At 39.6% G+C, this 15,473-nt stretch overlaps 2 protein-coding genes across 2 annotated transcripts; one reads left to right on the top strand and one right to left on the bottom strand.

The window, feature by feature from the left end:
• Window positions 1-8,288: 8,288 nt before the first annotated feature.
• Window positions 8,289-11,230, top strand: LOC111727030 (mucosal pentraxin-like). Its single transcript, XM_023516408.1, has 2 exons — window positions 8,289-8,352; window positions 10,635-11,230. The coding sequence occupies exons 1-2, from the start codon at window positions 8,289-8,291 to the stop codon at window positions 11,228-11,230; spliced, it is 660 nt and encodes a 219-aa protein (XP_023372176.1).
• A 2,226-nt stretch (window positions 11,231-13,456) lies between these two features.
• LOC100959049 (olfactory receptor 10J1-like) lies at window positions 13,457-14,389 on the bottom strand. The gene has a single exon (XM_003795213.1). It carries the CDS (start codon window positions 14,387-14,389, stop codon window positions 13,457-13,459), a length of 933 nt encoding a protein of 310 aa, XP_003795261.1.
• Window positions 14,390-15,473: the final 1,084 nt, after the last annotated feature.

Genomic DNA, 15,473 nt, shown 5'->3' with positions numbered 1-15,473 from the left:
TTTTTTTTTTTTTGCTTGTTTTTGGCCATCCTAACAGGCAAGAGGAGATATCTCATTGTGATTTTGATTTTCAATTACCTGATAATTAAATTAATTGAGCATATTTTCATATCCTTGTAGGCCATTTTTACATTGTCTTTGGAAAAAGTCTTTCAGGCCCTTTGCCCATTTTAAAATTGGGTTATTTGTTTCCTTGTTATTAAGTTGCATGAGTTCTTTCTTTATTTTGGATATTAGCCCCTATCAGACATATGGTTTGCCAGTATTTTCTTCCAATCATGGGCTACCTTTTGATTTTGTTGATGTTTCCTTAGTTATGCTGAAGCTTTTTTAGTTTATTGTAGGCCCATTTGTTTGTATTTGCTTGGTTTCCTGTGCTTTTGAAGTAATATCCAAAAAATCATTGCCAAGGCCAGTATCAAGGAGATTTTCCCTGTATTTTCTTCTAGGAGTTTTATGTTTTCAGATCTTACATTTAGGGAATGAATCCATTTTGAGTTGAATTTTGAATATGATGTAAGCTAAAGGCCCAGTTTTATTCTCCTGTCTGTGGAAAACCAATTATCCTAACAACATTCATAATAAGGTTCTTAAAGATATTCCCCATATAAAGATGAAACTAGCTCTTTTTTCCTTATCTCTCCAAACTAGATCATCATGAATGGGATTTTTAAGGACACTGTAATTATTGATTTTAATGTTATTAATTGTTTCTCTATGGATTTATTGCTCTAGGTAGAACTCACATTTGAAAGAAAGACCGAAAATGTGGTTGTTTTGATAAACCTACTGTGAAGGAGGAGAGTAGCTAATTTCTGAGAATATAGTACAGAAACATTAAAACTTTTTTTAAAAAATGACTATTTTTACAACATTTTAAATATCTAATCTCAAAACTAATCTCGTCCAATATTTATAACAAATCTACAAGGTCATTTTTTTCTTTTTAATTCCCACTTTACAAATGAGGAAACTGAGGTTCGCGAAAGTATTGCACTTCTGAAAGCTGCACAGGTGGAAAGGGGCTAGCCAAGTCTGTTACACCAGCCCATCTTCTCTCCTTCTAGCAAATAGGCCTCAGACCACTTCCCATTCTCTTCAACTGAAGGTGATAGTGCTACCATGAAGTATCCAAGCCAACTCTTCTTCCTCTGGCCCTAAGGACTCTTGGTATGTGAAAAATAATTTCCACCACCCTTTCTCTGTCCATCCTAACTCTCTCCCCTCATAAATAATCCTCTAGTCTGCCTCCACCCCTATTTTTCTATGTTAAGAGCTTCCACCCTGCTGTATTCAGTTCCTACCTGGCTGTGCCTTCCTTCTTAAGTGAGTGTGGAGAGCTGAGGGGAACCCCAGGGAGTATAGAAGTCTAAGTGAGGAAGAGACACTTACCACCTGCCTTCCTATACTCTTCCTTCAAGACAAGGTCTTTGTTCCAACTGACAAGAGGTCAAGTTTAGGTGATAATTGTATATAGAAATGAATAGAAAGTCCTTTTAGTCCCTGAGCACTTGTTTTTAGCATGTGGTTGCCCCATCTTCTGTAAAGTCCTGTTGCTTGTTTTCTCTTTAGGGTGCCTAACGTGTCAGAAGTGGAAATGGACTCTGTGTCTTCATGAGGATACAGCCTCCCCAATACTTAACTGCCTTTTCAGGTCTTGGGAAAATGTGGACACATGAAGGACTGTTATCTCATCAGGAAACTAACAACATTCACTATGTAGGTTAGCTGTGGGCGCTGAAATGGAAGGAGAAAATAAAGGACCTCTATGTCTTGACCTTGTTCCTTTAAAATGGAACCTAAGTATCAATAAGCAAGTCTGTTAATGGAGTCCAGAAACCCCTGCCCAGGACTCAGCTACTCAGAGAGTTTGCCACAGCAAAAGGTTTTGGCAATTATACCATTTTACATGGTTTTTATTCCCAGTCATACATTTATTTCATATATATTCATAACAAATTACTGGTTAAGTTATGGATCATAGGCCACATGCAGTAGCTCAGGCCTGAAATCCTAACACTCTTGGAGGCAAAGGTGGGTGGATTGCTTGAATTCAGGAGTTTGAGACCAGCATGAGCAGCATTTACCAAGATCCTGCTTTGGTAAAGACTAAAAGTAAAAAAACTAGCTGGGCACATGGCAGATGTCTGTAGTCCCAGCAACTCAGGAAGCTGAGGCAGAAAGATCTCTGGAATCCAGGAGTTTGATGTTGTTGTGAGTTATGACACTATGGCACTTTACCCAGGGGACAGAGTGAGACTGTCTCAAAAAAAAAAAAAATCATAAAGTGCATGCGTGTTGAAATATATTAATAATAATGAAAAGAAAATGGTCACTCAAAAAATTCATGTGGAGATTATTTTTTAAATTTATATTGACAAAAAAGTAGACAAAAATTATATATTAGATACCAGGTCATATTCATAATTGCTTCTTTTCTCCTTGTTACTAGGAGTAACATTTATTGACATAGCCAGAAATCTGCCCTCATCCTCTCCCCTTCCTTACTTTCTGCTTCCTTAGAGGTAACCACTATATTAAGTATATATAGATGATTCCTTTGCATGTTTATACCTTAGTACATATGTCTGTATCTATAAATATACTATGTTATTTCAAGTTCATATATGTACTCTATTTTTGAAATATAACCATATTGATTGCCAAAAGTATTCTAATTTAGTAAATATTCTATAGTGCATAAAGATTAAATCTTTAGCACTTTAAACCCTTGGGAAGTAAGCACTTGAAAACAAAGCATATTATTTTTTCAAGTTTCTGTTTTTAGGTTCTAAATGTCAGAAACCGATGTCAAAATCTTCTAAGAAATTTTTATATATTTCTGATGTAGTAAAAAGTACTTACATTTTAATCTTCATTTTAATGTGTATATATTTATCCCCAAACTAAATGTGATATGCAAAATTATCATTTTGAATCTGTCCATAAATTATGCTCTTTTTTTCCTAATTAAAGTTAGTTCAACAATGTGGAATACTTATTCAATGCAGCTAAGTCAAATCTGTCTTTTTAGATATGTCCTATGGATATTATTTAAGACTTTAACAATTACTTTACAATGTAAACATTATTTGTAATATGTTGAACCAAAGTAACATTTTATGGAAAATAACTTGTTTACTTTATGTTATGCAGATATATTGCGAGAAAATGGTTTTCAAAATTCCTTAAGGAATTCTTGGTGTAATTTGGTACTATGAATATAGTTTTAGAATTAAAAGAAAGAAAGCATGATTATTTTTGAACAATTTAAAATTACACAAAGAAAACGAGGACCTTAAAAATGTTTTAATTTTAATCATTTCTGACTCACGCTGTCCTTGTCATAGGCACTCACTTGCTGCTAATTACCCAGCTATGACCAAAAGAATCACTAAGCCCAAATCACCAACCCACAGTCATGAGTTAAACAAATCTTTATTTTAAAAACCACATTTGAGGTGGTTTGTTGCACAGCATAATTAAGTAGAAATAGGCCACCAACTATAGTGGCTTTTGTTGTTTGCTATTGAGAGCCTTAGTTAATATAACATTTAAAAATTCTGAAAGTTGCCGGGCACGGTGGCTCATGCCTGTAATCCCAGCACTGTGGGAGGCTGAGGCAGGAGGGTTGCTTGAGCTCAGGAGTTCGAGGATTGTCTGAGTGAGAGTGAAATCCTGACTCATGAAAATAATGAAAAAACCCAGCTGGGTGCCCCGGCGAGCGCCTGTAATCTCAGAAGTTTCAGAAGATGCAGCAGGATGCCCACACCCAGAGTCTGAGGTTGCAGTGAGTTATGACGCCATTGCACTTTGCTCAGGGCACAGGGTAGAACTCTGTCTCAACAAAAAATTGTGAAAGTTGTTCATTCCTGATGTAGTTTTAGTTCTTCTATTATAAATTTATTCATAGAGATAGATGCAAGAAATTGAGCTGTGGAGGAAAACATACATGATTCATATGTTCTTGGATTTCAAAGTTTTATAATGTGTGTTAAATGGATATGTGATAATCAATAAAAAACAACTTAAATTTTTTTATTGAATTCAGAAACAAATGCCAGGATGAAGCACTTGTAAGTAGGTTTGTAAATCAGATTTAGGTCACAGAATAACCAGATCATGTCCAGTATCCAAGCACTATTCTGTGCTATTTTGAGATAGGCTCAGATTGTCCAACTTCACAGACACTGTATCTGAGTCCCTAATTTCATGGCTGATGACCTGATTCCAGGTGAAGAGCACCAACTCAATACCCAGCAACCAGAAATTCCTTTACAGAGAAGTTGGCAACTTTGTCATCATGACCATGAGAGCTAGACCTCCATTCTGCCATGAGTCAAGGGTTCTCCATCTCACAACCATGTTGAACACTGTGGCCACATGGTCTGTGAATGTCCTTACTCAACTGGTGATAGAAACCCCAGCCTCTAAACACATGATGTAGGAGTGAAGGAAAACATTCCCTTTTTCCAGAAGGTTCACTGAAAGATCAACTCACAGTTATGGCAGATTAATAAGAGAAAGAAATGTATTTATTATGTGTACAAGAATCATGGAGTGATTACCCAATATCCCAAAGGGGCCCAGAAATTTATATTACCCTCATTTTAGGGGGAGATGAAGAATATAGGTAACTCAGTTTGGGGGCAATAAATGGTATTAGGGAGACTGGATGGAAGGGGGAAACAGATTTAATTGTAAATGGTTCTCCTTGGAAATTAAATTAACTTGAGAGACAGGTGTTATCTCTAAAATGATTTGGGTCAAGTTTGCTTCCATTCATGATCTTCTTTCCTATAATATATTGAGATAACATGGAGGAGAAAGGGAGTTTGTTGTACTTTTTGATGGTTCTTTCCAGTTTTATACAGATAGAGGGAAAGCCCCTTCCAACACTGATTGACCTGTAGGGGCATTACATTCAAAATATTTTTTATACCAAGAAGCCATATTTTAGGGTGTAATTTCCTGAACTCCTGTATTACCTCTGTCAGGGACTTCCCTAGAAATTTCACATATTTACAGTCAGTGGCTGTAGAGAGAAAGATCAAGTCAATAGTCAAGTAACAAAAGGTCTGAAAAGGGAGACAGGTACATAGAATAAAATAAGAATAAATAAGTACAAAAGAACAGATCTAAGCACATTTCCCAGTACTCCATTAAGTCACTCTCCCATTCCTGGGATTAGACCAAGGAAATAGTTTCACTTCATTGATCCGATGGAGAATATTTATCTTGTCTTGTAAGTGGTGCAGATCAGTCTCTACTTGCCCTGAGAGGTTTCTGTAGGAATAGCACTTTTCCCCAACAATTGCACAACTCCTCCCTGTTGTGTTTTTAGGGCAACCAGCACGTAGCGGTTTTGAAACAAGACTGAGGCAAGTCTGTTGACTTCTTACTAAAGTGCTCCAAATGCCTGCCTGGTGATATTGAACTCTCATTCTATTACCATGGGAAAAATAAAAACTGCGTTTTCAATCTCATTTAAGTTCCAAATGCTGGGAGGAGTCCTCAGCCCCCAAGAAAACTTAGAATTGTTATTATACGTATAGATGATTTTTTGTTTGTTTGTTTGTTTTAAATATAAAACTGCATCTAGTACATTTCCATGGTACCATGTTATGAACAAAAAGGCCCAGGTTTGTAATTTGGCCAGCATTTAAAGTGGAGCACCTGGTAGCGGAGAGTGTCAGATATCCAGGTTTGCCGCATCCTGACCATCTAGGTGGGAACCATTTATGTACTTTATAGCCACACAATGAGAAGACCAGTGTTACATGTAGTTAGGGTCAAGTTGAAATCCATGACCTCCCAGCCCGAAGTTTTCTGTGCCTTTTTTTCCTTATTGGCACATCTCCACTTTCCATGCATCCTTGCCACTTTGTGGGAACAGAGCAGGTTGTGAAATGTTAGCTATAAAGGGCTTCGGTCCAGTTCTGGCAGTTGTAGGGCTTAGTTTTGTCACCTAACCAGGTCAGACAGGACTTTTAGTCTGGCCATATGGAATCTTTAGTGTTTGGCAACTTAATAAGGGAGCAAATGAGCTATGCCAAGTTGCTCAGAGTCTGGTTTGTGAGCTGCCCATCATGTCAGGTGATTTGACAAGCGTTGACATCATAATATTAGTGTCAGCACCATCTAAGAAGTTCAAGAATGCCATCTGTGCAATCGAACTGTAGGGTTTGATCACAATATTACCCTAGTATGTCATCTATTAAAGATAAAAAAATTCTTTTTAGTAACTTTGTGACAGAGTGAATGGCCTGAAAATAAATGGCAAAAATATTTTCTGTCTCTTAAAGCTTCCCCCACTCTTTTTGGAAACTGAGACCCCCATTTATGCCTCAGGTAGTGAAGAGAAGCAAAGGAATGCCTTTTGTTCTTTTGGGGGGCTGAACTGTCTGGAGGGGCAGAGGTCAGGGTGGGTCTCCCAGGCAGGTGGAGGTCAAGGCAGAGATGGGACAATTAGAATCATCGACTGTAGTTAAATGACAGTAGCCTAGAACTGAGGGCCCATCCTTTGAAAGCCCTATGTTTCTGCTTATGCACAGGAAATTTGGTATTTTGAGGCAAACAGTCTGACATTTTTCCTCTGCTGGCAAAGTAATAAACTTCTCTTTCCTTCTCCTCAACCATTTGTCCCGTTTTTCCAATGAAACTTTGTGGACACGTGCTGAGCTTTTGGTACCAACTTTACCTGAGAAAGAGACAGTTACTGAGTTGCCACAGAGTTTTGTCTGTGTCCAGTTGATTCCAGGAGTGGCAGCGTGATGTTTTTTCTCTGGCTACAGATGCCACATCTTGTCATACATCTGACTTCTGGACTGGGTACACTGGGCACTCACCTCTGCAAAAACAAAAATTAATTCATGTTCCTCTGCATGATCTAGAAGTTGTCATAACCAGCAATACCATTGATTAGTTAATGTGGCCAGGACCTGGAAGACTGGTACAAAGGCTGCCGGGTCTATTCCCGACATGCTGGAAAAACACTAAGGGTTAATAAAACAAGGCATAGCTTGAAAGAAGAGTCCCTCTATGGTTTATCTTATAAGGGTATAAGTGAATCTTTCTAAAAGCAGAGTATGAATGTCTTAACTCAATAACTAAGAAAATGACATGAAAGTTATGTTAACCAGTTTGATGAGAGTATTTCAAAATGTATACAAATATGAAATGTATATGAAAATGTATATGCACACTGTACCCCATGATTGCATTAATGTACACAGTTATGCTATAAGAAATAATAAAAGAAATTCGAATGGGAAAAAAAAAGAAGAGTCATGATGGAAGATGAAAAGAGAATATAGAGGTGAGGGGAAACTTCATTTCACTTTTAGGTTTTGCTAAAAGATCAACTCACAAGTAAGGCAGGTAAGTAAGGAAAGAGATTTATGTGTATTTACTGTTCACATGAGGAGAATCACAGAGTCATTACCTGCTATCCCAATGGGGTGTAGAAATCATATACCCTCATTTTAGAGGGGAGAGAAGGATAAGGAATATAGGTAATTCTGATGCAATAAATGGTATTCGGGAGAAGGGATAGATACTTGGGAGAATAAAAGAATGCAAGAAACAAATTGACTTGTAATTTATTCTCTTTGGAAATAAAATTAATCTAACAGACAGGTTTTATCTTTAAAATAATTTGGGCCGGGTCTGGTTTCATTCTTGGTCTTCTTTCCTGTAATATATTGAGATAACATGAAGGGGAAGGGAAGTTGATTGTTCTTTTTGATGAGTCTTTCTGGTTTTTTGGAGAAAGAGGGAAAGCCTTTTTCAATGCCTACTGATCTTTTTAATTCAAATACTCTCTATTCCAGAGCCATATTTTGGGGTGAAACATTTCCTGAGCTCCTTCTTGGGAGAGTGATTCTTCCTGCAGGTCCACAGGCATGCTCATCTAATAGTTACCAACATTAAGCTTCCACAACATCCTTACATATATAAGGAAATAAAGTGTCACTTCAGGAAGGAATGGAGCTTCTTTTCATAGAATGGTAAGGGAGGACCTGAACAGGACAGCTCAGCAGGAAATAGAATAATTGAAAGCATAGGAAGAAACTCAATTAGGGAACAATAAGTTAAAAAGTAAACAAAAAAATTTTAAACCATTTCCTGATTCAGTTAATATTTACCATTTATAGCTTTTTCTTCTGTTGCTAGAACAAAGGCCTTGCCCCAGGAGCACAATATAAAGAGGCACACAGCCAGCATCTCTCCACTGGGACAAGCTCTGCTCTCCTTGTCACTCCTCTGGAGGACCCCAGGATAGCACGATGGAGAAGCTTCTTCTGAGTCTCCTATTCCTTACCACTGTCACAGGACATAAGACACATTCAGGTAGGTATGAGACAACTTGGGAAGTTTTCTCCAAGTTTCAGAGGTACTAAACTATAGCACATTTTGTTGCTGCTACTGCTGCACCAGGAAGTTATGAGCGAAGGACGGTGTGTAAGTTATCTATTTCTGCGTAGCAATCTACCTCAAAACTTAGCGGCTTGAAAAGGCAAACATTTATTACCTTATACTTTCTGTGTGTCAAGAAGTAGGGAGTGGCTTAGCTGATGATTCTGACCTCAGGTCTCTCATGAGGCTGAAGTCACTGGACCAGGATCGTAGTCTCATCTGAAGGTTCGAGTGGAAGAGGATCTGCTCTGAAGCTCACTGATAGGGTTACTGTTGAGATTCAGTTGCTTATGAATGTTGGGTTGAGGGCCTTGGTTCCTCACTGGTTGTTGGCTATGAGCCTCCCTTACTTCCTCGCCACAAGACCTTTGTGTAGAGGTGCCACAATGTGGCACTTTTCTTCTCCCAAAGTGAGTGATCTAACACAAGGAGAGAAAAGGCCCAGCACAGAAGCCACAGCCTTGTCATCATCTATTCTTAGAAATCACATACTTTGCTCCTGCTCTGTTCTATTCATTAGAAGTGAGTCATCCCACATCCAAGGGGAGGAGAATTATTTTTGGACATATTTTTAAAACCACCACAGATGCTAATGAGTAAGGATATGGCTGGCATAAAGAAGTCTTAGGGATAAAGAAAGAATAGACTTGGCTTATGGACAGAAATATCATTACCTCTCACCTGAGAGAATAAGAAGGGATGTGTGGCTTTTACTAGAAAAAGAACACTCGTTACAAAAGTTGGGGTGTTCTCTCCCCATGCCCCTTCAAGTCTCCATTAACATGAGAGAGAATATGAAATCTCGGAAGTAGCTGACTTGAACTTGTTTCTCCAAGCTAATTCAGTCACTTTTGTGAAGTTGCTGAACTCTGATCCTCAGTTTCTTCATCTATACAATGGGGATAAAAACGTTTATCAACAAAGAGGTGTTACAAAGATTGGGTGAGATCAAAGGCAATATATACTCTATGATGTGTAACTTCTATAAAGAATTTGCTGTTTTTTAAAAATTCTCCATAAAAATCTTTAATGTTTTGGCCCAACTCTTTTCAGTACCTCCACTAAGGACAATCCCATCTCCTCATGTCTGAAATGCCATTTTTCCATAGTATTACCAACAGTAATATGTTATCCAAAACCTTATTCTCTAGCCAAGCATGCTATTTTGCTCCAGGTTTGTATACTGACAAGGTTCCAAATCACAAGCAGGGAGATAACTAGATCACAGGGTATAAATGCATAATTTACTTTTCTATCCTCCTTGTTCCTGTTGTATTAACTGAAGTTCTCTCTCTTTCTTTCTTTATTAAAGTCGGTAATCTCTTCCTTAGTTTCTTTCCCCAAGTGCTCTGTTCCTATTGTTTGTCCAGGATGATCATTTCTTCAGAAGACCCGGAATTTAAGACATGGGAATTCATGCTTTTTTTCTATTTCCTGCTATGAAGCAAAACTAACTCAGTTCAGGACTTCATAGTGCTTCCAGGCTATGTCTCCCTTGATTCAGTTAGTCATTATTCTTTACTTTATTTTTTAGGTTGTAGTATTTATTAAATTTGCTTTCTTAAGCAAGAAAAAACAGTTGATTTTATAATCATTAAATGCGCCTCTTCTCTTGTGGAACTTGAGAGGAAATAAGTCAGTGATAGGTAATACCATGATCCTGGTAGGGCAGCCATGGGGAAACAAACGGGAAAACTGGTCTTAAATTGGCACACAGGATCAAAAGGGGATGGAGAGGAAGACAAGGGTACTATAAAAGTCTGGGCTGTGTGGTTGTACACTATCCTATTCCTTGGACTTGCACTAGCCAGAAGTGTTGGTCTATCACAGCCAAGGCAAGGTTCAAGATGAATCATTAAATTTGTACCCATGGGGGAAATCTCAGAATCTGATTACTGGTGGGAGAATAGGGTGCTGTGTGCTTTGACCATTACACTCCACTGCATTTGCTGTTTTATGTGGATGAAATCTATAAGAATGAGGGAGTTGGGGTGGGTATAGGACTACTTTAGTTTACCTTTCTAACAGGACAGCTGAACCAAAACCCACCTTTTAATACTGACGTTTTGCTTATATAGTCATTGAGCTAATGAAGTTACAAGCACTTTGTAAACTCCTGCATGCCATATATACTCTGTCAGGGCTCAGCGTCTACAGTGAGAGAGAATGAAACAAGAAGGAAGACCCAATTTTGACACATTATCTTTTCTCCACAGATATGAAAGGGAAGGTGTTTATTTTCCCCCAGGAATCCGCTACAGCCTACGTGTCCTTGATTCCCAGGGTGCACAAGCCACTGCAGAACTTCACTCTGTGCCTGAAGGCCTTCACGGACCTCAGCCGTTCTTACAGCCTTTTCTCCTACAACACTCGGACCCAGGAGAATGCACTTCTTCTCTTCGTCAAGAAAGTGGGAGTGTACGAACTATATATTGGAAATTCTTGGGTGACTTTCAATGCCCCCCCATCTCCTTATAGCCCAGTGCATGTCTGCACAAGCTGGGAGTCTGCCTCTGGGATTGCTGAACTCTGGGTGAATGGGAAACTCCTGGGGAGGAAGGGTGTGAGGAAGGGGTACACTGTGGGGTTGGATGCTAAGATTATCCTGGGACAAGAGCAGGATTCCTTTGGTGGAAAGTTTGACATAGCTCAGTCCCTTGTTGGGGAGATTTGGGATGTCACCTTGTGGGATCACGTGCTCCCTCTAAAGGACATGTGTGACTCATGTTACAGTGGAAACATCTTGAACTGGCAGGACCTGACTTATGAGGAAAATGGCTATGTGGTGACTAAGCCCAAGGTGTGGGCTTAGGTCTCATTCTCTTCATTCTTGATTTATGTTTAGCGATAATCACATACTTTTTGAAATTAAATGCATCATTTTTGTTTTCTTTTTCTGGTTCTGTTAAGGTGGTGGAAACTACATCAAAAATAAAAAGACAAAGTAGACCTTTAATATACACGATTTATTGTGAACAAAAATTATTTCAGGTGAATTGCACCATATTTTTCTGCTGCATCAAACTACAAGAACTCAGAGAACATACTGCTTTCAGTACTGGTCACCAATCTCCATGTATACGTGTGTGTGCGCATGTGCATACATACATACATACACACACACACACACACATATTTTATTTTTTTAAGGCAAAGCCTCACTCTGTTGTCCCAGGCTACAGAGCTATGGCACCATCACAGCTCACAGCAACCTCAAACTCTAGGCCCAAATGATCATCCTCCCTCAGCCTCCTGTGTAGCAGGGAATACAGGTGCCGGACACAACGCCTGGTTAGTTTTCCTATTTTTAGTAAAGACGGGGTCTTGCTTTTGCTCAGGCTGGTCTCAAACTCCTGAGTTCAAGCAATTCTTCCACCTTCACCTCCCAGGGTGTTGGGATTATAGCAGTGAGCCCCTGCGTCAGGCCATTGCTGGTCACCAATAGAACCCCATACAACTGGGAGACCCCCTAGAGGTTCTGTGTACCCCAATTCAGCAGCCTATAAAAAGATGTGACTATGGGAAAGTCTTTCCAAAATGGCTTACTATAGGGAACAAGACCCCCAAACAGAGAATCCCCAAAGAAGTTTTTACAGGAACAGGATTGTGAGAATGTTTCCCCTGTGCCCACCCCGGAAAGGACTCAGAGGCACATTCAGATAAAGGCAGAGGTAAACTTCCCTGGAGGTTCCTCTTTACACCTACTGTCAGGTTTCTCTCTTGGAGGTAGCTGCTCTGAGGAGCCAAATGTTTTGTTGTTTCAAGCAAAGTTTTACAAATTTGAAGCCCTTGTTGGCTCTTCTGCTGTTGGGATGCCCAGGTCTGCGCTGGACATGCACTTTCAACCATTTTCAGTGGGAACACTTGGACAGTTTGGCTGGGTGAGAGATATAGGCTGATTTCCTTTTCCTGAAATCAGGAAACCAACCTTTTCCTGGGTGGTTGGTTTGTTTGTTGGTTTATATCAGCCATTTCTGAACTGGCAGATATTTGGCAAGTTCTACCTCTCTTTTTCTCTAGACCGAATAATTCCAAAATCTTAAACTTTTCTTACAAATCAAAATAACCTTCACTTTTAGAGAACAATAACAATAAGAGTTAGGAGACTTCCAGACTCTTGTTCAGACTAATGTTTAAATTTAGAGTTTGATCTAGATGCCCAACTACTCACAGAAGATAAGTTTAACAATAAAGAAGTGAAAAGGGCGAAGGCAAGACATGGGTATCAGTTTATGTTCTACACTGAGAGGAATGAAAGTCCTGAGTTAAGTTCCAGATCTGATATAACCAGAGTTAGCTGGGAGATGTTATTAATAAATATAATTTCAAAAAATACCGTATCTTCAGATGTCTCTCTACTTGTGGTTACAGCACCTCGTGAGTTAGCTCCACAGAAAGCACATGGAAGTGCAGTGAAATTTAGAGGCTAGATGTGACCACGCTGCTTATTAACACTGAGCATACTGGCAATCGAGACGCACCATGGGACTAGTTCTGATAGGAACCTCAACAAAACCGGAAAACAATTTCACGGGTCTCCGAAGCAGATGAGGGTGTACAAAGCAGATAATATTTTTTGTGAATGTCAGGATCAGTTACTCTTATCATTGCCCATAGGAGAAAGGGATGGTAGTTTTGACTGTGATTCCGATACATCCTGTGCACCAACTGTGTCTTCTTTGAGAGTTAAGTTGACCTTTCAACCAATTACTTAAAAATAGGCATTACACAGCCTTCCTTTTCTGCTACCCAAACCCAATAACACTCAGCTACCCTGCTCTTATGTTTCTCCCCAGTTTTTTACCTGTGAATAGCCTCTGACCCTTTCCTTGGTAGTAACCTATGAGATTAGTAGAAGCAATAAGAGAATGATGGTAAAAATTAGAGTCAAGTCAGGGAGACTCTTAATCTTTAATGCAGCCTAGCCGCCGAATTTTGCAACTCTTTTAGGGTAGAGGATGTATGATAGCATCAATTTTTTTTCCAGCTTATGAAATACCCAGACTAGGATAGACTATATGTCAAACTTCCAAAGAGCCTAGGCAAGAGGCTTTTTGCCAATAGCACGGCGAAGGGCATCCTTAACCTCCTTGTTCCTCAAAGTGTACACAACGGGGTTAAGGAGTGGGGTAAAAACAGTGTAGGTCACTGAGATCAGCTGGTCCTGATCCCTGGTGTTCTCTGACTTGGGCTTGAGGTAGGCGATGGAGGCACAGCCATAGTGGACGATGACCACAGTGAGGTGGGAGGCACAAGTGGCAAAAGCTTTCTTTCGGCCTTCAGCAGAGGCAATCTTGAGGATGGTGGAGATGATAAGAATGTAGGAGATGAAGACCAACCCCATGGGTACCACAATAACCAGAGAGCTGACAATAAAATTAACTATGTCATGTAGAGTAGTATCAACGCAAGAGAGTTTCATCACTGGGCGGATGTCACAGAAATAATGGGCCACCTCTCTATCACAAAAAGGCAACCTGAACACTGAAGAAATCTGAATTATGGCCACAAGCAGCCCAATACCACAAGCCCCACATACCAGCTGGACACACACCCTCTTGTTCATGATGACTGAGTACCTCAAGGGGTTGCAGATGGCTACATAGCGGTCATACCCCATGGCTGTGAGCAGGAAGCAGTTGTTGATGGCCAAAGTAATGAAGAAGAACATCTGAGTGGCACAGCCAGCCAAGGAGATGGGTTGGCTTAGATTTAGGAGGCTGGAGAGCATCCGTGGTACAATGACTAACGTGTACACAGTCTCTGAAGTAGAAAGCGCACTAAGAAAGAAGTACATGGGAGTGTGGAGGTGACGGTCGATGCTGATAATTGTCACAATGATGACATTGCCAGCCAGGGTTAAAAGGTACAAGGCAAGAAATATCACAAAGAGGGTGAGCTTGTGTTCATGAAAGCTAGAAAAACCCTGGAAAATGAACTCATTCACCACTGTGTAGTTCTCTCTCTTCATTGGATAAATTCCAGATCAAAAAGGTGGAGACTTAGATCAATGAGTCAGAACACATCGGTGCCCAATCCCGTGAGCAGGGGAACCCAAGGAGAAGGAGCTGATAAAGATTCGGTTCCTGGATGGAAGTCACATTTGTGGGAATTACTATTTACCTGTAAGTACACACAGAAAAACACATTTAAGAAATAATTTCATGCACGACAGTTTAAGTAATATGATATAGAAGAGTAAGGAGGGATGGGAAAGGGTGGAAGGAAAGACACTGGGACAAGTTTGGAAAAGATTTCCTGGTGAGTTAAAACATAGGTGTTAGGGGAAGACTAAGCTAAAGAAATAGGAAATGCATAATTAAATTTGGAGGCAATTTTCTTTTAGATTACAGTTTCAGATTTTGTTTACCTCAAAAACATTTTCAACCACTTCCACTTTGTTTAAACCACAGTTTTGAACTTGAAGATCTTCCTCTCTGGCTTTCAAAGAAGACAAGGGTCCCTGCTTACATTTGTCATGAGCCCTTTTCACAAGTCATTCAACAGCTTCACACCTGACTGTCCCCTCATATTTTTTTAAAATAAAGAAATGTTTCCTCTTTCTTCAATACTTAACTCTCATCTCCCTTAGAAAATTTTCCTGGGACTAAGTACAACCCGTTAATCTGAACTTCCTATCGTGTTGCTCAGCATTGCCCGGTAGCTTGTTCTCAGACTGTGTGTAATTCTACGCATTTTCTAGCTTGTGCTTCAATGTGAAGTTTTACAGACACTCTTGCTTCACTATTAGACTAAACCGTGTTTTCTAATTTCTTCAGAATTATGAATTGGGGTAACCTTAGGGAAGCCAGTTCACACATCTCTCCTCTATTCCATGTCTGAGCAGTTATTGACTTCAAAAGCTCTCATTTTCAAAAACAGTACAATAATAATAGGCACATTTTAGCTTATAAGGAATTTTTTTTTTTTGAGACAGAGCCTCAAGCTGTCCCCCTGGGTAGAGTGCTGTGGCATCACAACCACAGCAACCTCCAACTCCTGGGCTCAAGCGAGTCTCCTGCCTCTACCTCCCAAGTAGCTGGGATCACAGGTGC

The sequence above is a fragment of the Otolemur garnettii genome, unplaced genomic scaffold, assembly GCF_000181295.1.
Source record: "Otolemur garnettii isolate 467f Iridium unplaced genomic scaffold, OtoGar3 scaffold00091, whole genome shotgun sequence".
In the NCBI taxonomy this organism is placed as follows: domain Eukaryota; kingdom Metazoa; phylum Chordata; class Mammalia; order Primates; family Galagidae; genus Otolemur; species Otolemur garnettii.
The sequence above is the reverse complement of the archived record's forward strand: the minus strand, read 5'-3'. Positions and strand labels throughout refer to the sequence as shown.